At 44.2% G+C, this 25,218-nt stretch overlaps 1 protein-coding gene and 1 long non-coding RNA gene across 6 annotated transcripts in view; one reads left to right on the top strand and one right to left on the bottom strand.

Moving 5' to 3' along the window:
- The window catches only part of CAPN15 (calpain 15), a 34,326-nt gene extending 30,578 nt beyond the window's left edge, over positions 1-3,748 (top strand). For all 4 annotated transcript variants that reach the window (XM_075179387.1, XM_075179385.1, XM_075179388.1 and 1 more), the window contains 2 exons: positions 105-283; positions 427-3,748. In XM_075179387.1, the coding sequence (XP_075035488.1) occupies positions 105-283; positions 427-604 (357 nt within the window). In that variant the 3' untranslated portion in view covers positions 605-3,748. The remainder of the gene's footprint in view (positions 1-104; positions 284-426) is intronic.
- LOC142097504 (uncharacterized) overlaps positions 1-25,218 on the bottom strand; it is a 74,064-nt gene that overhangs the window by 6,306 nt on the left and 42,540 nt on the right. The window contains exon 3 of one of the 2 annotated variants that reach the window (XR_012678194.1): positions 15,825-16,191. The exons of the other annotated variant lie outside the window; for it this stretch is intronic. This is a non-coding gene — a long non-coding RNA (uncharacterized LOC142097504). Of the gene's footprint in view, positions 1-15,824; positions 16,192-25,218 lie in introns of those variants that run through there. 2 annotated transcript variants of the gene reach the window in all.

Below are 25,218 nucleotides of genomic sequence, written 5' to 3'. Positions count from 1 at the left end.
CTGTTTCCAGTCTTCCCCCCCCCCCCCCCCCCATCCACAATAAAGAGCCTTCAACGTCTAGTTTTTGCATTTAGGAGAATTTACACATCCTTCTCCTTCCACAGGGCCGTGAGGGGATGACCTGCTATTACCTGACCCACGGATGGGCCGGGCTCATTGTGGTGGTGGAAAATCGTCACCCTAAGTCCTTTCTGCACATCCAGTGTGACTGCACGGACAGCTTCAACGTTGTGTCCACCAGAGGCAGCCTCAAAACCAGCGACAGCGTTCCTCCTCTTCACAGGTGGGTTCCTCCAAGCCTGCGGACCTCTGCTCCTCTTGCCCAGTCTCCAGGCCTTCACTACTCTCCGTATCTCTCCTCCTCCTCACTGTCCTCTGTTGTGCTTACAGCATAAGTCTTTATGGTTTGTTCTGCTCCTTCCTCAGGCAGGTGCTGGTCATCTTGTCTCAACTGGAGGGCAACGCCGGCTTCTCCATTACCCATCGTCTAGCACATCGGAAAGCTAACCAGGCTTCTCTAAACGATTGGATGTGCAGCAAAGGCACCCACAGTCCCCCTCTATCCCCGGAGGTGTCTGGCCTACACGGCCCTCGCCCACTCTGACCCACCTCCGCAACGAGACATCCCATGGGGGCTTGACCACCCCCGATTTAGTGGGAGCACTTTACAGACTAAACAATTCCCGGAAAACTACACTTGAAATCTACTCAGGACTTTTATCCTGTGTAAACAGGGACCCTATCCCATCCCGGAATCCTGCCCGTTACCCCCATTTATTTTGAAGGGCCACACATTAAACAAGAAATTTTTGTTCTTGTTCCTCAACTTTAAATGAGAAAGATTTGCCCTTCATAATTTCTTTTAAAAAACAAAACAAAACAACTTTGTGTGCCCGTCAGCTTTTCCCAGCGGAGGCAGCGTCACTTGGAACTAATGACATCACCAAAGCACATGTTCCTAATGAGTCTGCATGCTCATTAATATTGGTCCAGCCTCCAACATGTCTGCCTCCACTGTGAGTAGCTGGCGGGTACACTTTGTCATTCTTCACTGCAAGATATGTATTCATAGAGTTCTCATTTTAAGATGTATATTTTAATAATTCATTGTATATGTAAGGCAAGATGTTATGGCTGCTAATGTCCTCTCATCAGTGACCATAGACAAGACTCTATGGTTATTGTATTAAATATTTGACCGTATGCATGGGCACAAGCTTTACCCGAGTGGGAGGAAGTTGTGTCAATAGACTTCATACTCTACTAAAGCAACAAAAGAGGTTTTCTGCTACTAAGCCCCAAATCTGCACATCCCCCGTGTCGCCTCAAGTCTTAACGATACCATATATCGGGGTGGTGTTACCCCTCCTTCATGCAATAAATCGAACGCTCATATTTTTTTATTCTCAAGGGAGGAAAGCACAGCCATTTTAATAGTTAAACAATAATCCTGTAGATTTGCAAACAGGGTAAGTATGAAAGCAAAAGCTATATATTGCGAGAACTTTGTTTTTATCACAGGAAAGAAAGAAAGTACATTTTAGATTAACCTATGAGAAGCTCATATCACAGAAAGAGACCCTATATCCAAACTCTGCATAAAAATATATATATCCCTCACACTCCCATATATAGATTACTGTCTGCTACACACACACGTTCTGATGAGAAGCTGAGATTGTCTGCAGGCGCTAGGGTGTTGTAAGAACAGCGAGGAAAGATTTGCGAGCCAATGAAAAGTCACCAACTAGATTCCGTAGGTTAAGAATGGAAGGCGCTCACAACTTCTGTGGGCAAAGGGGGGGGGTTGCTGCTTTCAAGGTTTTAGTCTCAGGGAAAGAAGGGCTGCTAACTCATTATTACCACCCTATCTAGGACTAACCCTTTCCTCCCTGTGCTCCTGAAATCAAATACACTGGGTTATTTTTATACTATGTTGTGTTCATGTATATAATGTATGCTGAACAGAACTAATTAATGTAGATTGCCTGAAATCGGAGGGGAGTTGTGTATATCAGCCTGGTCTGAGTCTGCTAACAGGACAGGTGATCAGGATATCTCTCTGTGCACAGTTGGATTGCATAAAATGTCTGCGTAATTTCAGGTCTAACGGCTCGCAGCAGGGCCGAATCTTTTACGTAGCTATGATTAATGTCACGCTATAAACACACGTGATTAATCGGGGATGTCCCCCCAAAATTTGGACCATTACCATGCTGTTCTTGTCTGGACTTGTGCAGACCGGTTATCCACATGCACTGTGGAGGCAGCCATTTTGTGCCCTGAAAATCTGAGCTTTTACCAGTCATTGTGAGTTGTGGAACACTAGTCTGTACCCATAATACATCTGAGGGGCACAGGATACTTGTGAAGAAAGATGTCTGCCCATACCCTTTATTCCTCTGTAAAATGTCCTATAGGGTTATTCCCATTTGCTGCTATATTCAAAATGCAGTTTTGCTACTTGTGGCTACTGCACCATCAGATCAAACTACCTTTTATCCCCCTTTTATCCCCCAATAAGGTGTATACTACATCTCGCTGGTAGAATAGTGGTGGCTATATCCATTTTAACACTTGCCCCTTCAACTGATGCTCGAGGGGCAAATTATGAGTAACCAACCCATCCCTGCTTGCTTTTAAACTTACTATTCAATGTTTGGTCCAAGGAAACCAGTATTTTCTCTAACAGCATTGTACTCACTGTGCACCTGTCATAACACAATGACGGCAGCCATTTTGTCTTGAGCATGCAGCCAACTCGCTAGGCCCCAGTGACATCACTCAGCGCCATCATTAAGCCCTTCTCATAAATATTGGTTCGACCCAGAAAATGGCTGCCTCGATGTTTGTTGACAACAACTGCACTTTAAAGGCATCCCTATATTGGAAATTAACCTCAACATTTCTCTATCTTCGGGGCATAGCTAAAATGTGAAACAGATATCACCAGGTTCATTTTAAATATTGATCCATGTAATTTCTACCAAAGCTGCTGAGTAATATTGGGGCTGTTTATTTTTTTTTTTACAAATTGCATACATCTAGTACCAGTAATGAAATTGTCACAATGCAGAAGTTTCAGGAAATATGATGCCAATACTATAACCTCTCCGCTCGTCCATTGATGTTTGCCAAAAAGTCAGACAGATACGTGACAGACCTGTCCTTTGTCCCTCTCTACATAACAGGGTTTTTGCTAGTAGCACAAAGTGGCGATCCATTAATCCAGTGGTCAATGTCTTTTATTGTTAGTGGGCGTCATTTACGAAGCACACCGAGTACGCAGTTCAACGCACCGTGGTGTTGCTGGACACTAGAAGGTGCACATCTACACTCCGCTCTTGTGAGATAACTCCACAAACGCCATCTGCCCCAGTTACACCCAAGGTCTTTAACCGAAATCTTGACGCACTTGCGCAAGGGCCTGTTATTCGCTTCGTAAATTACATCCACTGTTCTCATTTTTAGATGTTTGTAAACTCCAGTAGCGGGTTTTTTTTTTGTTTTTTTTTGGTTCACAAACCTCTTCTTCCTCTCCCGCCTGCTGTATATTAGGGTCCCTGGTGTCTCTCCCTGTTTGCCACAACTGGGAAATATTTGAAACTTGTATATATTGTTCAGCTGTCATAAGACAAAATGCTATTTTATCAGCTTATATACTCAGATTGTATAGATAGTACAATATTGGGCGGCCCATGCACCCATCTCAGGTTCTTTCGGACCAAATAAAGATTTTGTTTTTTAATGATGTGTGTTTTTATTTTATGTATTTTTTGTGTGTTTTTGTCCGTATGTGATCATTTTGTGTTTTTGTGACTCCGTAGAAACTGATTACCGTTCATGACTCACTATTGGTGTAAGACAGGTATACCTTACACTTAGCACTTTGAACGTCTTGTTTACTTGCATAAATAAGTGTATACCATTAATGGCTATGTATGGACATGTCCTGGCACCCCTAGAAAGTATCAGCAGGTCTCTACATTACACCCTTTCATGCTTTTCGTGTCTACATTTGTATTTTGATAGGCTGTGGAAACCACAGATCGGTTAATAGAAAAAAAATACATTTTACTTATACAAAGGCAGGAGAATTCATGTTATTTCCTCCTAGCAATGAGTTGAGCATAATAATTATTTTATTTCAATGCAGCATATAATCATGGTGGGCAGCAACTACTTATTTTTGCATTGAAAAATAGGCTTGAATGTGACTCTATAATTTTAGCATTACAATATTGCCTATACAGTATGAGCAGCAATTTTGACACTTCCATGTACATCACAATGAATTTTTGAGCAGCAGTTATTTTAGAGCGGGTAATTGTTCTGCACCACAAAGTCCTGCACGAAATGTGTTTGTATTCGAAGGCTGACGGTCCACCCAGACCAAGAGGATTTCTACTTTCTTCAAACCTTTAAAGAGCACCTTTACTCTGCTCAGTGGAGGGAGCCATTTGTTGGCTAAACCAATGTTTATAAACCTCCAGTCTATTGATTCGTGAGGAATAGTTGATATCACAGAGGCAATAAACTGCATCATTGACTTTCTCTCCTTGGCTGCCTCATTCCTAATATTGGTGGAAACTGTCAGCCCATAAGTCTAATTAATTTAGATTTGAACGCCCACCAGTGCTCTACTAAAGGCCTTCAGTGCGGAGTCCTTTCTGATCAGGTCAATGGTTACACATCTAACCAGGCTCTTTAAAACACCCCCAATGGCTGTGAGACTCGGCTGACTGGCCCCTGACATATAAAGAAATCGAAGTTACTCAATCAATTTATAGGCTATAGCAGGTGCATGAAAGGGTGGGGTTATCCTAAAAGGAACAAACACAGAGAGATCCCCCAGCACACTGCTATAGCCAGCAACAGATCCTGACATGAATAGTACAATTAAAAAGAGTTTGTATCAAGGGTGCAAGGAAACATGATATGTAGCGTCTTGTAGACCACGAGCATTTTGTACAATTTAAGGCCACAGCGTGAAAAATGTTTTATTATTTTTTCTAGTCAAACCAAATTAATTTTATACTGTCTTTTGGTAGTATATTGATAGAAATATATATATTATGCATTTGAAGTACAATGCAGGAAACTGAGGGGTGATCGATTTTTTTTTGTTTAATCTTACAAGATTCCAGAATGACTTTCACACTAACATACATCCCTTCAACAAAGTTGTATATTATTTTTCTGGTTTTGTTTTATTTTTACTTCAAGCATTGCTATAATCAGCGTAAAATGGATCTGAAAGCAGCTGTTATTAGATCCAGGTTACACTGCATCTTTTTATGTTGTTGTGGAGGACAGACCGGATCCAGCCTAGAGCCCATTAACCATTTCTCACACCTCCACTCCCTGAGCCTTACCTCCAGACAGGTATATCGCTGGTGATGTCTCTGACAGAAGAAACGTGTCACATTTCCACAGTACTATGAATTTCCTCCAAAAAATTTTGTTTTTGTTTAACATTCCTTTAACTGGCACATGATCAAATAAATCCTTTAACCGGCCCATAATAATAGAAATCAACACTGACCGTTGTTCCCGGAATATTTTCTTTTATAGTAAAATAAAATAATGTAGTACTCTTGTACATCTTTAGTGTGATGTGATTCAGCATCCTTCCAGTAGGGGGAGCTTTTACACTACCGAATATGTATTCTCTATCCATTGACTATACAGGTAATCCCTGAGGTTGTACAGACAAGAGCCAACAGAGAGTTGGATGCACTGGCATCACTAAGAGAAATATGTGTTAAACCTGTTATTTATTTTGCTCGCCGATATACTATGCATAAGTTAGTTTAGTATTTTTAAAGTACAGTTTATTGCTTGTAGACAAATATAAAAAGTAGGTTTCCCCCAGCTGTGGTCTTGTTTATGGAATCAATGTCCCTCTTTGCCATCAGCACTTCCAAATTTCGTTGGAGGACAAAAGTATTGATTTTAAGGCCTTTGCACCCATGGGACAGACAAACTGGCATGGTAGCAGCTCTGAGTAACAATTATAATTGCTAAAAGGGTGGTGAAAAACAAAAGAATAAGCAGAACTAAATGGATGGAATTCACAAATATGGCATTGTTACAAGTCTTCTTAATACCGTTCTTCTACCAAAAGGAAAAGTAGTCATTTCTGAATATACTCTTCAAAAGCAAAGGTAAATAAATATTTTCTAACAGAGAACTTTTGATATTTAGTTTTTATAGCATACATGCATACTTTTTATACTTGCCCTCTGGGAGATTTGTAGGGGAGGTGAAAGAGGGGGTGTGGCCTAATGCAGTTTGCGCCAAGTGGGTGTGGCAAGCTCTATGATGACACAGATTGCATCGCCATGGCCCTGCCCACTCGGTGTTCACTAAAGAGGGCGGAGCTGAATGGAACGATTTTCATCATCGCTGCATATCCCAGTCCTGGAAGTCAGCTCCTAATTTGGGAGTCTCTGGACATTCCGAGATAGTGGGTAACTAGTTTTATTGTGGCGCTAGATATATATTTTTTTTTACAAATATCTTTCTATAATGAAATACATAACAGATAGAAATGGTTAGCTCTCAAGTTGCAAGTGAAGGAGAAAGTTTAGGCAATTAATTAAAATGTACACCACACACAGCATGGCTAAATCAATTGTTGTTTTCTTCAATGTTTAAACTTTTATATAAAAACCTTATTATTGCTTATATTAAACTGGCCAAAAAAAAAACGTTATTTCTTTCTGAATTTTACATTTTTCTAAAAAGCATCACATCGTTTTTGTGATTTCCACCCAATATTATTATATCTCCTATAAGTACATTCTAGGTCAGTGTGAAGGAAAAATCGTGTTTATTATACTGATACTCAACCTTGTGTCAGCAGGGACCCAAAGCATTAGCGCGCCTTTGCCCCGGGACCTCAAGCGTCAGCATGCCATTGCCCTGGGACCCCACATCTCAGTGTCCCATTGCCCTGGGACCCCACATCTCAGTGTCCCATTGCCCCGGGACCCCAAGTCTCAGTGTCCCATTGCCCCGGGACCCCAAGTCTCTGTGTGCAATTACCCCAGACCCCATGTGTCAGTGCACTATTGCCCCAGGACCAAAAGTGTCAGCGCACCATAGTTCTCTGATCACAAGAGGCAGTTTCCTGTACAATGTGCTGCACATCTGACTATCGGGACCCTAAAACCAGATTCTGGAACCTGGCACATGGTGGGCCTAGAGCACGCACAATATAACTTGTATTATATTGATATTCAGACGGCGCTGGAACAGCAGCAGGACAGAGCCCTCTAATCATCTCACCCCTCTTCCAAGCAGCCCCGCTGCAGCTTGGTTGTGGCAGCGAGTTCTCCCATCTTTACCCTCCCATTCCTCAACTTCCCCCCAATCAGTCAACCAGTACAGCCAGCATGATCCCGGCTGACAGAGGCTTCATTTATCGCTGCGACTACAGTGCGATTCAGGTCTCCTGGGCCTCAAAGCAGCAGCCTGGGGTAATAAGGCTCTGCTCATGCCTCTCAAGCGTCCCATTTCCTACTTCCACCGTCTTTACAGTCAGGATGTTTGTCCCACTTGCTGGGGCTGGTGAGAGGTGTGTTCCACTCAGTGCCAAGAACATCTACAGCAATGGAGGGATTTTTTGGGGGAGATGGGATGGGTAAGCCTATAACTTCAGAAGGGTATGGCCCACCCCTGCTGTATGTCGGTATGCCCCAATGAGATGTGGCCACACCACTGCTTTCCACATAGCCAATGAAAAGTATCCTATAGCTAAGGCCATACTACCCTATATTGGATCACAACTAAACTTATTTAGTCTACTTGCAGGAAGCATGATGCTGACATAACTAATTTACAGCGTGTATTGTCAGTAATATTCAAGTAACGCTGGCAGACATGCAACTCAGAATAAAGGACTTGTCTCATCTATAGCTGTCAGTACAGGATCGATGCCTTTGTCCATCCTTAGGAATAATTTATATAGCACATCGCACTTGTGGAAGTCTGGAGGCAAAAAAAATCTAAAATAAATCAGAAGTTGGAGCAATAATTCTATGAATCTCTGAAAGTCCTTATTATACATAAAGAGAGTGAACCCAATACAAACAGAAAAGTTAAACTCTACTATTAGTAATATTACCTAATTACAGAACTGTTCGTAATGCAGTCTTAGGAGACGACATCACCTCTCGTCCTTTACACACATCTTATTTACAGAAGCTTTTGCACATATTGGCAGCACACTAGAAGCATTTATACGGCAATTACCTTTGTAAGCCCTTCATGCAAAGCTGATTAACCTAATGCTTTTGTTTAACGGTGCCATATTATCAATGGGGAGGATGCCTACTCTTCCGGGAGTCTGAGAGGTCTCCTCGAATTTCGGGAACCTCCCAGAAATTCCGGGAGTGTAGGCAAGTATGAGTATTAGAGAGTGTGAACACCCCATGTACTGGCAGGAGTATGCTCACTGCGCTCCTCAGGAACATCCTGTGACATCATCAAGCTGCCAGCTACCAGCACATTGGCTCTGAATGATCACATGACCTCAGTGTCCCATGAACGTCTGCCTAAACCAACAGCTGGTTTAAATGATCCCTTAGATATTTATGACACAAGGAGGGAGGGGCGCATTTTTTATAGCTCATTGTTACCAATATTTATATGTGTGATAATAACTGTACATTTCTATTTGCAGTTTACTTGGGGTGTACTATTAATATTAGATCTTTCAAAACTACATGACATTTATGCAGGGGGTGGATTGGGAACTTAAAGTGGTCCTGGAAAGAAATCTTAAAGGGGCTTCATGTAGACGGGGCCCACTCAATTGTAGGTGGTGCTAGCACAAAGTAGGCGGGGTTAGCACACCGTTCTGTACAAGATACATTAGTGGCGCAGCTTGTTCTAGTTGCAGGGAGTTTCCAGGGTTATCATTAGTAGTTGGCTCTGGGAAATCTTTGCTATTGTGTGAAGACCGGCCCCCATGGGATAGATCATTCTAACCGTCTGTACCTCTTCTTGGAGGTGGGGGTGGCTTTCATAGATAAAAACAAATCCAAAAAACACACATACTTAAATATAACAGTGATTACTTTTAAACACTGGCATGAACAATTAAAGAAATGCTTTTTTATGTTGCAATTAAATAAAACTACTACCACTATTAGTGATATACAAACCCAAGACCATCCTAGTGACCCCTATACAATACAGAGAACATCCTAGTGACCCTTATACAATACAGAGAGCATCCTAGTGACCCCTATACAATACATAAAACATCCTAGTGACCCCTATACAATACAGAGAGCATCCTAGTGACCCCTATACAATACAGAGAGCATCCTAGTGACCCCTATACAATACAGAGAGCATCCTAGTGACGCCTATACAATAGAGCATCCTAGTGAACCCTATACAATACAGAGAACATCCTAGTGACCCCTATACAATACAGAGACAATCCTTATGACCCCTATATAATACAGAGAGCATTCTAGTGAACCCTATACAATACAGAGAGCATCTTAGTGACCCCTATACAATACAGAGAGCATCCTAGTGACCCTTATACAATACAGAGAGCATCCTACTGATCCCTATACAATACAGAGAGCATCCTAGTGACCCCTATACAATACAGAGAGCATCCTAGTGACCCCTATACAATACAGAGAGCATCCTAGTGACCCCTATACAATACAGAGAGCATCCTAGTGACCGCTATACAATACAGAGAGCATCCTACTGACCCCTATACAATACAGAGAGCATTCTTGTGACCCCTATACAATACAGAGAGCATCTTAGTGACCCCTATACAATACAGAGAGCATCCTAGTGACCCTTATACAATACAGAGAGCATCCTACTGACCCCTATACATTACAGAGAGCATCCTAGTGACCCCTATACAATAGAGCCTCCTAGTGACCCCTTTTACAATACAGAGAGCATTCTAGTGAACCCTATACAATACAGAGAGCATCTTAGTGACCCCTATACAATACAGAGAGCATCCTAGTGACCCTTATACAATACAGAGAGCATCCTACTGACCCCTATACAATACAGAGAGCATCCTAGTGACCCCTATACAATAGAGCCTCCTAGTGACCCCTATACAATACAGAGAGCATCCTAGTGACCCTATACAATACAGAGAGCATCCTACTGACCCCTATACAATACAGAGAGCATCCTACTGACCCTATACAATAGAGCATCCTAGTGACCCCTATACAATACAGAGAGCATCCTAGTGACCCCTATACAATACAGAGAGCATCTTAGTGACCCCTATATAATACAGAGAGCATCCTAGTGACCCCTATACAATACAGAGAGCATCCTAGTGACCCCTATACAATACAGAGAGCATTCTTGTGACCACCACATAACAATAATAATATGATCCTTCTTGATAATTTCCCTTATACAACAGCTTTTCCCTGGTCTCTGTCATTCTCTATCAAATATGAGTTCAATTGAGATCAGAACAGCTATTATGGGAAATCTCTGCATATTTGCCTATTATCTATGTTACAGTAGATGCAGTCAGCACAGAACTATCACTGCTAAAGGTGTACAGTAACATGTTTCCAGCCACTTTACATTGACACATTATATAAGAACTGCACTAGATGAAAAAGAGGTCAATGATTTTTTTGTTCTTATGAATCTTTCATTTCTTGTTGTCCCAATCTGCCTTCTGCAAAGTCCTTACTGAGACTGCTTGTTATATTTCATATTACTCTCTATAAGACATCAGGGGCCTCAAGGCCCCTGCATATATGCTTTAACAAGCTTGTGGATTCTGGGGAGGAAACCTGGTGATGTCACATAGTAACATTACCACTCAGTGTACACTTTACTAGACATTCCTTTCTAGTACTGTGTAGGACCAGCCCTGCTCCCCCTTTTGCCCCCAGAACAGACTGAATTCTTCGTGGTATAAATTCAACAAGGTACTGGAATCAATCTTTAGAGATCTGGTGCATGTTGACATGATAACATCACGAGTTGCTGCAGATTTTTGGGCTGAATGTTAATGCTGTGAATCTCCCGTTCCACCACATCCCAAAGGTGCTCTATCCGATTGAGATCTGGTGACTGTGGATACCATTAGAGAACACTGAATTCATTGTGCTTTGTGACATGTCACTTTATACTGCAGGAAGTTGACATTAGGAGATGGGTAGACTGTGGCCATAAATGATGGAACATGGTCGGCAACAATTCTCAGGTCGGCTGCGGCATTTAAATGATGCTTAATTGGTATTAAGGGTTCTAATGTGTTCCAAGAAAACCTTTCTCACAGCTTTACATGCACCGTTGACGCAGGGTTAGGATGGATCCATGAATTCATATTCTTAGGATTCTAACCCTACCATCTGCATGTCACAGTGGAAATTAATGTTCGTCAGACCAGGCAACGATTTTCCGATCTTCAACTGTCCAGTTTTGGTGCCCAATGTAGTCTCTGTGCCCTGTTCTTAGCTGACAGGAGGGGAACCCGGTGTGGTCTTCTGCTGCTGCAGCCCATCCACTTCAAGGTTCAACGTGCTGTGCCTACAGAGATGCTCTTCTGCATACCGCTGTTGTAACGCACGGTTATTGAGTTACTGACGCTTTCTTCTCAGCTTGAACCAGTCTCACCAATCTCTTCTGACCTCTCACATTAACAAGGTGTTTTCACCCAGAGAACTGTCGCTTATTTTGTTTTTTACTTTGCGCACCGTTCTCTGTAGACTCCAGAGACTGTTGTGTGTGAATATCCCAGGAGATCAGCAGTTTCTGAGATACTCAAACCACCTTGTCTGGTAACAAAAATCATTCTACAAGTCATTAAGATCACACTTCTTCCCCATTGTGGTGTTTGTTCTGAACAACAACTGAACCTCTTGGCCATGTCTGCATGCTTTTATACATCAGCCAATCATGTGGCAGAGTTACTGCCACATGATTGGCTGATTAAATTACTTTAAGGTGCACATAATAAATTGGTCACTGAGTGTGTGTGTGTTTCAATCATTCATGTGTCATACTTGGGTGTTTTTGTTAGTTGTGTTAGTTGGAGGTGTGAATAAGCTTGTATAATATTGTGGTTTGCAACTCTCTATGGAACTGTATCATGAATTTTTTCTTGTATTGTTATTATCAAAATCTAAATAAAAATATTTGATTTAAAAAAAACAATGCTCAGAAGAGCAGGTCTGGGGCTGTGGGATTGATTTAAACCACTTCACCCCATTCCACCAACATGTTAAATTTGTTTCTAAAATATTTAATGTGTATGTAGAAATTTCGGCTATGGATCAGGAAAGCCTGGCTCTTCTATCAGATCTGCAAGTTCTAACTTAGTTCTAATGCACAAAGATAAATAAGAAAAGACAGATGTGTGTTAGCTTAATGTATGTACTGAACCTGTGGATTATTCAATTATTGATACATTTTAGTGAACATGATTGTTATAATGTGTGACTAAAGGGGCAATTCACAGCTTCAGAATACTGTTGTTTTTCATGCGTTTGATTACTCCCTCGTGACACCAGCATAAGGGCTCAGAGTATAACCCTAGTAGTAGTTCACGCCATAACTATGGAGGCCGCAGCACAGCGGTCTGTTCCAGAGCAAACAATGTGTCATAAAGCTGGTAGCCGATCGCTACTAATGCACTTCATACTATGACCCATGGGGTACTGACTGGCAGTGCCGTAACTAGACATTTTAGTGCCCTGGGCGAGACAGGGCACCGGCGCCCCCCAATAAATAAATATATATATATATATATATATATATATATATACACACACATACACATATACACATATACACACAGTGATGGGATTCCAATAAATTAACAACCGGCTCTCTGCCCTAATGACCATTTAAAGTATGCAAAAAATATATAGCGATAGGTATTGTAATGTTTTATGCACTTAATACTCAAATAAGAACAGCAAAACTGTCTATGTCTGTGTGTTAAGGAATTTAGACTGTAAGCCCCAATGGGGCAGGGAGTGATGTAAATGAGTTCTCTGTACCGTGCTGCGGAAGAAATTCATAAGTTTAGTTGTTTTATGTAGAGGACAAGGTATATATTTATTTTACATAAACTGTACTGGGCATGAATTTAAGGGGGGGTTCACATATACTTAATTCGAATTGTGATACTAAATTGTCTGTCTTATTCATATAATGCCTCAATGTAATTAAAATACTGCAGTATGTGTAGGTTTAAGTTACTTTAATATATTGTGACAAAAATTGTCACGTCTCATCCTTGTCTGTCAAACAAACATTGCGGCAGATGTATTTGAAATCCTTTTAATGTTATGAATTTACTTCATATAGTCAAATTTGATTTAAAAACCAGGGATCGAGAGAGAGAGAGATCGAGAGAGAGAGACTTAGAAGAGTTTGATGCTTCTGCCCTTAAGTTCTGCAAGTTCGGCATTTGGAACGCAAACTTCCTGTCAGTGGAATGCACATGCATTCCACTGTGGAACTTAAGGGCAGAAGCATCAAACTCTTGTAAGTTAATATCTCTCTCTCTCTCTTCAGCCCTTAAGCGGAACTTAAGGGCTGAAGGTATGGAGGCAGGTAGCGGGCGGCTGCTGCGCCCCCTTGGCCTTGCGCCCTGGGCGACGGCACCGCCTGCACCACCCTCGTTACGGCCCTGCTGACTGGGCATGGAGAAGGCATGATGGTGGGTATGACTTTGGAGAGATCGCAACATCACAAGTTTGCTATGGAGCCCAAACTGTTTTAGTTACTCCCGACACCAACCTTAGTGTATTTAGAGGGAGGGAGAATCAGTGGAGGGGAGAGAGGAAGGGAGAGTGAGAGGAGGGGAGAGAGGGAGGGAGAGTGAGAGGAGGGGAGAGTGAGAGGGAGAGTGAGAGGGAGGGAGAGTGAGAGGAGGGGAGAGTGAGAGGAGGGGAGAGAGGGAGGGAGAGTGAGAGGAGGGGAGAGTGAGAGGGAGGGAGAGTGAGAGGAGGGGAGAGTGAGAGGAGGGGAGAGAGAGAGGGAGGGAGAGTGAGAGGAGGGGAGAGAGGGAGGGAGAGTGAGAGGAGGGGAGAGTGAGAGGGAGAGTGAGAGGGAGGGAGAGTGAGAGGAGGGGAGAGTGAGAGGAGGGGAGAGAGAGAGGGAGGGAGAGTGAGAGGAGGGGAGAGAGGGAGGGAGAGTGAGATGAGGGAAGAGAGGGAGAGTAAGATGAGGGAAGAGAGGGAGAGTAAGATGAGGGAAGAGAGGAAGGGAGAGTGAGAGGGAGGGTGAGTGAGAGAGAGGAGGGGAGAGAGGGAGGGAGGGTGAGTGAGAGGGAGAGTGAGAGGGAGGGAGAGTGAGAGGGAGGGAGAGTGAGAGGGAGGGAGAGTGAGAGGGAGGGAGAGTGAGAGGGGAGAGAGGGAGGGAGAGTGAGAGGAAGGCAGAGTGAGAGGAGGGGAGAGAGGGAGGGAGAATTAGAGGGAGGGTGAGAGGAAGGGAGAGTGAGAGGAGGGGAGAGAGGAAGGGAGAGTGAGAGGAGGGGAGAGTGAGAGGAGGAGAGAGAGGAAGGGAGAGTGAGAGGGAAGGAGAGTGAGAGGAGGGGAGAGAGGGAGGGAGAGTGAGAGGAGGGGAGAGAGGGAGGGAGAATTAGAGGGAGGGTGAGAGGAAGGGAGAGTGAGAGGAGGGGAGAGAGGAAGGGAGAGTGAGAGGGAGGGTGAGTGAGAGAGAGGAGGGGAGAGAGGGAGGGAGGGTGAGTGAGAGGGAGAGTGAGAGGGAGGGAGAGTGAGAGGGAGGGAGAGTGAGAGGGAGGGAGAGTGAGAGGGGAGAGAGGGAGGGAGAGTGAGAGGAAGGCAGAGTGAGAGGAGGGGAGAGAGGGAGGGAGAATTAGAGGGAGGGTGAGAGGAAGGGAGAGTGAGAGGAGGGGAGAGAGGAAGGGAGAGTGAGAGGGAGGGAGAGTGAGAGGAGGAGAGAGAGGAAGGGAGAGTGAGAGGGAAGGAGAGTGAGAGGAGGGGAGAGAGGGAGGGAGAGTGAGAGGAGGGGAGAGAGGGAGGGAGAATTAGAGGGAGTGTGAGAGGAAGGGAGAGTGAGAGGAGGGGAGAGAGGAAGGGATAGTGAGAGGAGGGGAGAGTGAGAGGAGGGGAGAGAGGAAGGGAGAGTGAGAGGAGGGGAGAGAGGAAGGGAGAGTGAGAGGAGGGGAGAGTGAGAGGAGGGGAGAGTGAGAGGAGGAGAGAGAGGAAGGGAGAGTGAGAGGGAAGGAGAGTGAGAGGAGGGGAGAGAGGGAGGGAGAGTGTGCGAGAGTGAGGGAAGGATAGTGAGAGGAGTGAAAGAAGAATGAGAGACTGAGTGAGAGGAGGCGGAGGGAGAGTGTGTAAGAGAGAGAGAAAGGATAGTGAGAGAAAAGGAGAGAGGGGAAAGGAGTGTGAGAGGAGGGGAAGGTGAGAGTGTGAGGGAGGGGAGCTTGTGAGATAGTATGGGAGTGTGAGAGACAGGAAGGAAGAGTGAGAGGATGGGAGAGTGATAGGAGGGGAGAGAGGAAGAAAGTGAGAGGAAGGGAAGGAGAGCGTGTGAGATAGTAAGGGAGTGTGAGAGCAGAGGAAGGTAAGAGTGGAAGAGGAAGAGGGTGAGAGGACGGGAAGGAAGGAAGTAAGGGAAAGAGAGAGGAGGAGAAGGAGAGAAGAAGGAAGAGTGAACTGAAATAGGGGAAATGAGTGTAGAGGAGGGGAAGGTGGGAGTGTGAGGGAGAGGAAGGGATAATGAGAGAAAGGGAAGGTAAAGACGGGAAGGGAGTGTCAGAGGAGCAGAAGGTGGGAGCGTGAGAGATAGGCTGTTAGAGTAAGAAGAGGTAAAGGACAGAGAGAGTGAGAAGATGGATATGAGAGTGTGTGAGAAAGAGGACTGGAAAGAGATAGAGTGTGGAGAGTGAGAGGAAGGGAATTGGAGAGTGTGAGAGAGAGTAAGGGAGAGTGAGAGTAGGGGAAGGAGAGAGTGTAAGAGAAGAGGGAAAGGGTAGAGAGTGTGAGTGTGAGAGAGAGGAAGTAGGAGTGAGAAGAGGACAGGAGGGGAGAGACAGAGGGTGAGACTGAAGGAAAGTGAGAGAGAGAGAGACCGCTGGGAGAGAAAGATGGAGACAAGGCTGGGAATGCTCGCGGGGTTCAGCAGACGGAGCCATGTCCTCACTGTCTTAAAGCAACTTCTTCCCATGTTGTCTTCCTGCGAAAACAGATTTACCATCAGAAGCCTCTGTCATCTTCAATTATGATTAGTGCAAAAGACATCCAGCTGGAGTCAGCCAGGCTAGGACATGGGAAGTTTTATATATATAATATATTAATATGATTATCATCCCATTTGTATACAATACAACATACCATATTCCCAGAGTTTTGATCCCTCTGTGTTTACCTGTATTTCTACAGGTACAATCATAATCTTGATTTATATGCAGTACATCTTTACAGGGCTGTGCACATAATCTCTCAGGTACAATTACCTGCCCCATTGAGTTTACACTCTAATTGTCTGTGCCTGGAACACAGAGGGATTTGTTTAAGGTCATAAAGCTTTGTTAAAGCAGATATCGCCTGTGTATCCTAACATCAGCCATAAAAGATCACCACTGCTCTGGAAATGGCCTCAGTTTATAAACGACTATGGTTATCAAAGGATGTCTCAATATCAGGATAACGTATCATGTGTTTATATCAATTTTCCCACGTGCTTACATAATGACATCCTTCAATTACCTCTAGACAACAGATATAAGACACTGCGACCAATGTTAGTACATAAACTGAAACACCTACATGAGGCATGAGGGATAAGCATATTGGAGTATCGGTATTGCTTTGGTGGTATAGGAGTTAACACAAGAGAAGCTGACAGAACTTGATCCATCTGTCCCCAGACACCCGGAGGAGATCATTGTGCTGCCTCTATTGCCTCTAGTACAACAGACAGATCTGCAAACTTCCTGCACTTTATTAAAGGCAGAACATACATACAGTGTCTCACTGGTGCTGGCAGATACCTACTGCACCCCACTAATGTCAGAGCATACATACTGCACCCCTCTACTGCCAGAGCATACCTACTGTACCCCACTACTGCCAGAGCATACTTACTGTACCCCACTAATGTCAGAGCATACCTACTGCACCCTTCTACTACCAGAGCATACATACTGCACCCCTCTACTGCCAGAGCATACATACTGCACCCCACTAATGTCAGAGCATACATACTGCACCCCACTAATGTCAGAGCATACCTACTGCACCCCTCTACTGCCAGAGAATACCTACTGTACCCCACTACTGCCAGAGCATACCTACTGTACCCCACTACTGCCAGAGCATACCTACTGTACCCCACTAATGTCAGAGCATACCTACTGCACCCTTCTACTACCAGAGCATACATACTGCACCCCTCTACTGCCAGAGCATACATACTGCACCCCTCTAGTGCCAGAGCATACATACTGCACCCCACTACTGTCAGAGCATACCTACTGCACCCATCTACTTCCAGAGCATATATACTGCCTCCCTCTACTGCCAGAGCATATATACTGCACCTCTCTACTCCCAGAGAAAATATACTGCACCCCACTAATGCCATAGCATACATACTGTACCCTCATACTGCCACAACATACGTACTGCACTCCTCTACTTCCAGAGCATGCACCCCACTACTTCCACAACACACATACTGCACCCTACAACTGCCACAACATATATACTGCACCCCTCTATTGCCAGAGCATATAAACTGCACCCCTCTACCGCCACAAAATAGATACTGCACTATATTACTGTAACAACATACATACTGCACCTCAATACTGCCAGAGCATATATACTGCACCCCTCTACTTCCAGACCATACCTACTGCACCCCTCTACTGCCAGAGCATACATACTGCACCCCTTTACTTCCAGACCATACATACTGCACCCCTCTACTGCCAGAGCATACATACTGCACCTCTCTACACCCAGAGAAAATATGCTGCACCCCTCTACTGCCAGAGCATACATACTGCACCCCTTTACTTCCAGACCATACATACTGCACCCCTCTACTTCCAGACCATACATACTGCACCCCTTTACTTCCAGACCATACATACTGCACCCCTCTAGTGCCAGAGCATACATACTGCACCCCTTTACTTCCAGACCATACATACTGCACCCCTCTACTTCCAGACCATACATACTGCACCCCTTTACTTCCAGACCATACATACTGCACCCCTCTAGTGCCAGAGCATACATACTGCACCTCTCTACTCCCAGAGAAAATAAACTGCACCCCTCTACTGCCAGAGCATACATACTGCACCCCTCTACTGCCAGAGCATACATACCGCACCTCTCTACTCCCAGAGAAAATATACTACACCCCTCTACTGCCAGAGCATACATACTGTACCCCTCTACTGCCAGAGCATACATACTGCACCCCTCTACTACCAGAGCATACATACTGCACCTCTCTACTCCCAGAGAAAATATACTGCACCCCTCTACTGCCAGAGCATACATACTGCACCCCTCTACTACCAGAGCATACATACTGAACCTCTCTACTCCCAGAGAAAATATACTGCACCCCTCTACTGCCAGAGCACACATACTACACCCCTCTACTGCCAGAGCATACCCTACTGCACCTCTTTACTGCCACCCCTCTAAATACGCATGTATTTAGTCTTAGGGCTAGATTTACTAAGCTGCGGGTTTGAAAAAGCGGGGATGTTGTCAATAGCAACCAATCAGATTCTAGCTTTCATTTATTTAGTACCTTCTACAAAATGACAGCTAGAATCTGATTGGTTGCTATAGGCAACATCCCCACTTTTTCAAACCCGCAGCTTAGTAAATCTAGCCCTTAGCGTACTCCCAAATTCATCAAGGCTTAAATCTTTAGATACAGACAGATTCTGTGAGGCAGAAGTGTTAACCACTAAGCCATCGTGCTGCCCAATGTGTATTATAAATTCGCAAAAGAACGCACATTAAAAAAATATATACAGAATTAATATCACGTTAATAATAAATGCATTAATGATAAAACAGTTTAAAAAAAAATCAATTAAATACATTTATTAAAATGTGTTATGTGTTAATGCCTACTGAATAAAATACATTTTCACAGTTGCACGTCATAGCAATCACAATATAGCATGCATACCAGACTGTCACCACTACTGATCAGGACTAGTCTGGAGGAAGAGACAGGGCAGAATAACAAGTAACTTTGAGATGGTCAGAGCTGAATATAGACGCTGCTGCATGCACTTGGCTTTAGCACGCCCCTACTGTAGATTCACTACGGCCAAACGCCCCGTTCACTCCCCGAAATTGTAGGATTTAGTAAGTGTTCCTTACGTTCCAAGGGGCAGTGGACAGGGCTGTGTTCACGGTCGTATCTCCCAGTTCTGGGCAGACGCAGAGAGATTTTGCGTACGATACTCGCATAATCGTCAGATACGTGCCCGATGAATCAGACCCACTATCTCCTTAAGGCGAGACACATAGGCAATGAGCCCATGAAGTTTAATCAGAATTATCTTTTCACTGAAAGATTTGTACACACATAGAGCAATCCGAATATGAACTTTATTTACTGACCATGCACAGAAATGAGATAGCTTAGTAATGACTGTTTAATATGACACACACCTAACAATGAATTTGTTTGGATATGAAAACTTAGATGAATATATGTTTTAGGAGCCAATACCTGAGATTAAGATTTGAGGTTTAAAAAGTTATCCAACCACTGCCCCCGGATGGTACCACACATTCAGGAGGTATTCCTGTGTTTATACCATACTTGCCAACTTATGGCAGTCGGTGTCCGGGAGATGCCAGGAGGAGGTGGTCGTGCGGGGGGCTCAGAAATTTGCGTCATTTTGGCCTCGTCCCCATGATGTAATAAAGCAAATGCGTCATTTTACAGCGGGAGACTGGGCCAAATGCCGCGATTCTCAGAGAATCGAGGCATTTTTGGATTTATTTCTGCCCACTTCACTAGGAAGTGGACAGATGCTGGAGGCTGCCATACTCTCCCGGGAGTCTGGGAGGCCCACCCGGAATCCGGGAGTCTCCCGGAAATTCCGGGAGAGTTGGCAAGTATGGTTTATACAACAGTTTTTTAGCATGCTGAAGTAGTAGTTTGCTTCTATCATTTCGCCACAGTTGGGATTTCTCAATTGGCATAGCAGGGTGGCTGGGTGGTTAGTATTGCTGACTTATTGCGCTAGAGCCTTCTGTTTGTTACCCATCCACGGCACTATCTGTCTGGAGTTTTATGTTCTCCCTGTGTCGCTGCTGGATGCACCAATTTTCCGCTACGGTGCTGTTAGGTTATGTGCCTTCCCTGGTGTGTAGTGGGCACTATATAAATCAAGAATAACATTAATACCAGGGATGAGCGGGCTCGGATTTCGCTAATCCGAGCCCACCCGAACAGTGCGGATCCGACGGGATCCAAGCACTGTTCGGGTATTTCCGGCGGCGAAATGAATCCAAAACGAGGCTCTGTCGTCCAAGTCTCGCGTCGGATCTCGCGAGACTCGGATGTCATAAATTCCCCGCTTGCGGCCGCCATCTTCATTCTGGCTGAGATCAGGGAAGAGGGAGGTTGTAGTGTAGTGGTGCTCCTGTGTCCTGCTTAATCCAGTGGTTAGTTAGTTTCTCCTGTGCTCTGTCCTGTTGATGAGTCCAGTGGTGCTTTTGTCCTGTGCTCTGTGCTGCTGAGTCCAGTGGTGCTTTGGCCAGTGCTCTGTCCTGCTGAGTCCAGTGGTGCTTTTGTCCTTTTGCTTTGTTTTGCTAAGTCCATAGTTTTTTTTTTAAATTATTAAAAAAGCATAAAAAAAATGTTAATTTTTTTTTTATAGAAAACAAATGAAAAATTTTTGAACGTTCACTGTTCTTGCAGTCCAGAAATATTAGTACTGCAATATTTACCTACGTTCACTGTTCTTGCAGCCCAGAAATATTAGTACTGCAATATTTACCTACGTTCACTGTTCTTGCAGTCCAGAAATATTAGTATTGCAATATTTACCTACGTTCACTGTTCTTGCAGTCCAGAAATATTAGTACTGCTAAATTAAAATACGTTCACTGTTCTTGCAGTCCAGAAATATTAGTACTGCTAAATTAAAATACGTTCACTGTTCTTGCAGTCCAGAAATATTAGTACTGCAATATTTACCTACGTTCACTGTTCTTGCAGTCCAGAAATATTAGTACTGCAATATTTACCTACGTTCACTGTTCTTGCAGTCCAGAAATATTAGTACCAGAGATTTAACTATAATGGAGTACAAAAATTTGGAGGATAAAGTAGGGAAAGATCAAGACCCACTTCCTCCTAATGCTGAAGCTGCTGCAACTAGTCATGACATAGACGATGAAATGCCATCAACGTCGTCTCCCAAGGCCGATGCCCAATCTCCTAGTAGAGGGCATGTAAAATCCAAAAAGCCAAAATTCACTAAAATTAGCAAAAAAAGAAAATTAAAATCATCTGAGGAGAAACGTAAACATGCCAATATGCCATTTACGACACGGAGTGGCAAGGAACGGCTTAGGCCCTGGCCCGTGTTCATGACTAGTGGTTCAGCTTCACCCAAGGATCTAAGTCCTCCTCAAAAAAAAATAAAAGAGTTATGCTGTCAGCAACAACACAGCAAACAACTCTGCCTTCTAAAGAGATATCATCACAAATCCCCAAGGCGAGTTCAAGGGTGTTGGTGGTTGCGAAGCCTGACCTTCCCATCACTGTACGGGAAGAGGTGGCTCCTTCAACCATTTGCAGCACGCCCTCTGCATATGCTGGAAGGATCACCCACAGTCCAGTTACAGATTTGGCTAATGAAGGTGTCAATATTGTACACCGGGAGGAGGATATTGATGTAGCTGGCGCTGAGGAGGAACTTGACGAGGAGGATGCTGATGTGGTTATCTTAAATGAGGCACCAGGGGGGGAAACAGTTGTTGTCCATGGGATGAAAAAGCCCATCGTCATGCCTGGGCAGAAGACCAAAAAATAAGACCAAAAAATCCACCTCTTCGGTCTGGAGTTATTTCTATCCCAATCCGGACAACAAATGTATGGCCATATGTACCTTATGTAAAGCTCAAATAAGCAGGGGTAAGGATCTTGGCCACCTAGGGACATCCTCCCTTATACGTCACCTGAAGAACCTTCATAATTCAGTGTTTAGTTCAGGACCTGTGGCTAGGACCGTCAGCAGTCCAGGGACACCTAAATCCCTTGGTCCTGTTGTATACACACCAGCAACACCCTCCTCGTCAACTTCCTCCACGATCTCCATCAGAGATAGTCCTGCAGGCCATGTCACCAGCATGACTGAGTCCTCTTCAATCCGGGATTCTTCCGGAGGATCCTGCAGCGTTACGCCTACTACTGCCGCTGCTGCTCTTGCTGCTGGTAGTCGGTCATCTTCCCAGAGGGGAAGTCGTAAGAACGCTACATCTTTCACCAAACAGTTGACCGTACAACAGTCGTTTGCCATGAGCACGAAGTACGACAGTAGTCATCCTATGGCAAAGCGAATAACTGCAGCCGTAACAGTTATGTTGGTGTTAGATGTGCGTCCGGTGTCCGCCATCAGTGGAGTGGGATTTAGACGGTTGAAGGAGGGATTGTGTCCCCGGTACCAAATCTCGTCGAGATTCCACTTCACTAGGCAGTCCAGAAATATTAGTACCAGAGATTAAACTATGTTCACTGTTCCTGCAGTCCAGAAATATTAGTACCAGAGATTAAACTACGTTCACTGTTCCTGCAGTCCAGAAATATTAGTACCAGAGAGTAAACTACGTTCACTGTTCCTGCAGTACAGAAATATTAGTACCAGAGATTTAACTATAATGGAGTACAAAAATTTGGAGGATAAAGTAGGGAAAGATCAAGACCCACTTCCTCCTAATGCTGAAGCTGCTGCAACTAGTCATGACATAGACGATGAAATGCCATCAACGTCGTCTCCCAAGGCCGATGCCCAATCTCCTAGTAGAGGGCATGTAAAATCCAAAAAGCCAAAATTCACTAAAATTAGCAAAAAAAGAAAATTAAAATCATCTGAGGAGAAACGTAAACATGCCAATATGCCATTTACGACACGGAGTGGCAAGGAACGGCTTAGGCCCTGGCCCGTGTTCATGACTAGTGGTTCAGCTTCACCCAAGGATCTAAGTCCTCCTCAAAAAAAAATAAAAGAGTTATGCTGTCAGCAACAACACAGCAAACAACTCTGCCTTCTAAAGAGATATCATCACAAATCCCCAAGGCGAGTTCAAGGGTGTTGGTGGTTGCGAAGCCTGACCTTCCCATCACTGTACGGGAAGAGGTGGCTCCTTCTACCATTTGCAGCATGCCCTCTGCATATGCTGGAAGGATCACCCACAGTCCAGTTACAGATTTGGCTAATGAAGGTGTCAATATTGTACACCGGGAGGAGGATATTGATGTAGCTGGCGCTGAGGAGGAACTTGACGAGGAGGATGCTGATGTGGTTATCTTAAATGAGGCACCAGGGGGGGAAACAGTTGTTGTCCATGGGATGAAAAAGCCCATCGTCATGCCTGGGCAGAAGACCAAAAAATAAGACCAAAAAATCCACCTCTTCGGTCTGGAGTTATTTCTATCCCAATCCGGACAACAAATGTATGGCCATATGTACCTTATGTAAAGCTCAAATAAGCAGGGGTAAGGATCTTGGCCACCTAGGGACATCCTCCCTTATACGTCACCTGAAGAACCTTCATAATTCAGTGTTTAGTTCAGGACCTGTGGCTAGGACCGTCAGCAGTCCAGGGACACCTAAATCCCTTGGTCCTGTTGTATACACACCAGCAACACCCTCCTCGTCAACTTCCTCCACGATCTCGATCAGAGATAGTCCTGCAGGCCATGTCACCAGCATGACTGAGTCCTCTTCAATCCGGGATTCTTCCGGAGGATCCTGCAGCGTTACGCCTACTACTGCCGCTGCTGCTCTTGCTGCTGGTAGTCGGTCATCTTCCCAGAGGGGAAGTCGTAAGAACGCTACATCTTTCACCAAACAGTTGACCGTACAACAGTCGTTTGCCATGAGCACGAAGTACGACAGTAGTCATCCTATGGCAAAGCGAATAACTGCAGCCGTAACAGTTATGTTGGTGTTAGATGTGCGTCCGGTGTCCGCCATCAGTGGAGTGGGATTTAGACGGTTGAAGGAGGGATTGTGTCCCCGGTACCAAATCTCGTCGAGATTCCACTTCACTAGGCAGTCCAGAAATATTAGTACCAGAGATTAAACTATGTTCACTGTTCCTGCAGTCCAGAAATATTAGTACCAGAGATTAAACTACGTTCACTGTTCCTGCAGTCCAGAAATATTAGTACCAGAGAGTAAACTACGTTCACTGTTCCTGCAGTACAGAAATATTAGTACCAGAGATTAAACTACGTTCACTGTTCCTGCAGTCCAGAAATATTAGTACCAGAGATTAAACTACGTTCACTGTTCCTGATTGGTTTGTTAAAGTGCGAATGTCCTAATTTAACAACATCAGGGTGGGTGGGAGGGCCCAAGGACAATTCCATCTTGCACCTCTAGCAAACTGCCATCCTGTCTGCCACTGCAGTGCCACTCCTAGATGGGCCACGTGTTTGTGCCGCCCACTTGTGTCGCTTAGCTTAGACATCCAGCTACCTCGGTGCAACCTTTTGGACTAAAAACAATATTGTGAGGTGTGAGGTTTTCAGAATAGACTGGAAATTAGTGGAAATGAATGTTATTGAGGTTAATAATAGCGTAGGAGTGAAAAAAAAAATAAAATATGGATTTTAGCACTTTTTATGCTTTTTAAAAAAAAAATCAGAACCCAAAACCCAAAATTAGAACCAAAACCTTTCATGGGGTGTTTTGGCAAAACAAATCAGAACCCAAAACCTCAAGCTAATCAGAACCCAAAACACCAAAAGTGGCCGGTGCACACCCCTAATTAATACCTATGGCTATTATATAACACACACCCTCAAGTTCATTTCCTATAACTATCCCCATTTGTTCTTGATATGGGATGTTTAATTCTTCTTGTCATAATACTGAAACACAAGTGCGTGTAAGACACCTCTTCATATAACACACATCTGTAACATGGAGTTTGTCTCTTATTACCACACACCAGTCTCTGCCTGCTGCAC

This window comes from Mixophyes fleayi, chromosome 7 (genome assembly GCF_038048845.1).
Source record: "Mixophyes fleayi isolate aMixFle1 chromosome 7, aMixFle1.hap1, whole genome shotgun sequence".
In the NCBI taxonomy this organism is placed as follows: domain Eukaryota; kingdom Metazoa; phylum Chordata; class Amphibia; order Anura; family Limnodynastidae; genus Mixophyes; species Mixophyes fleayi.
Note: the sequence above shows the minus strand (reverse complement) of the source record. Positions and strands in the feature narration are given on the sequence as shown.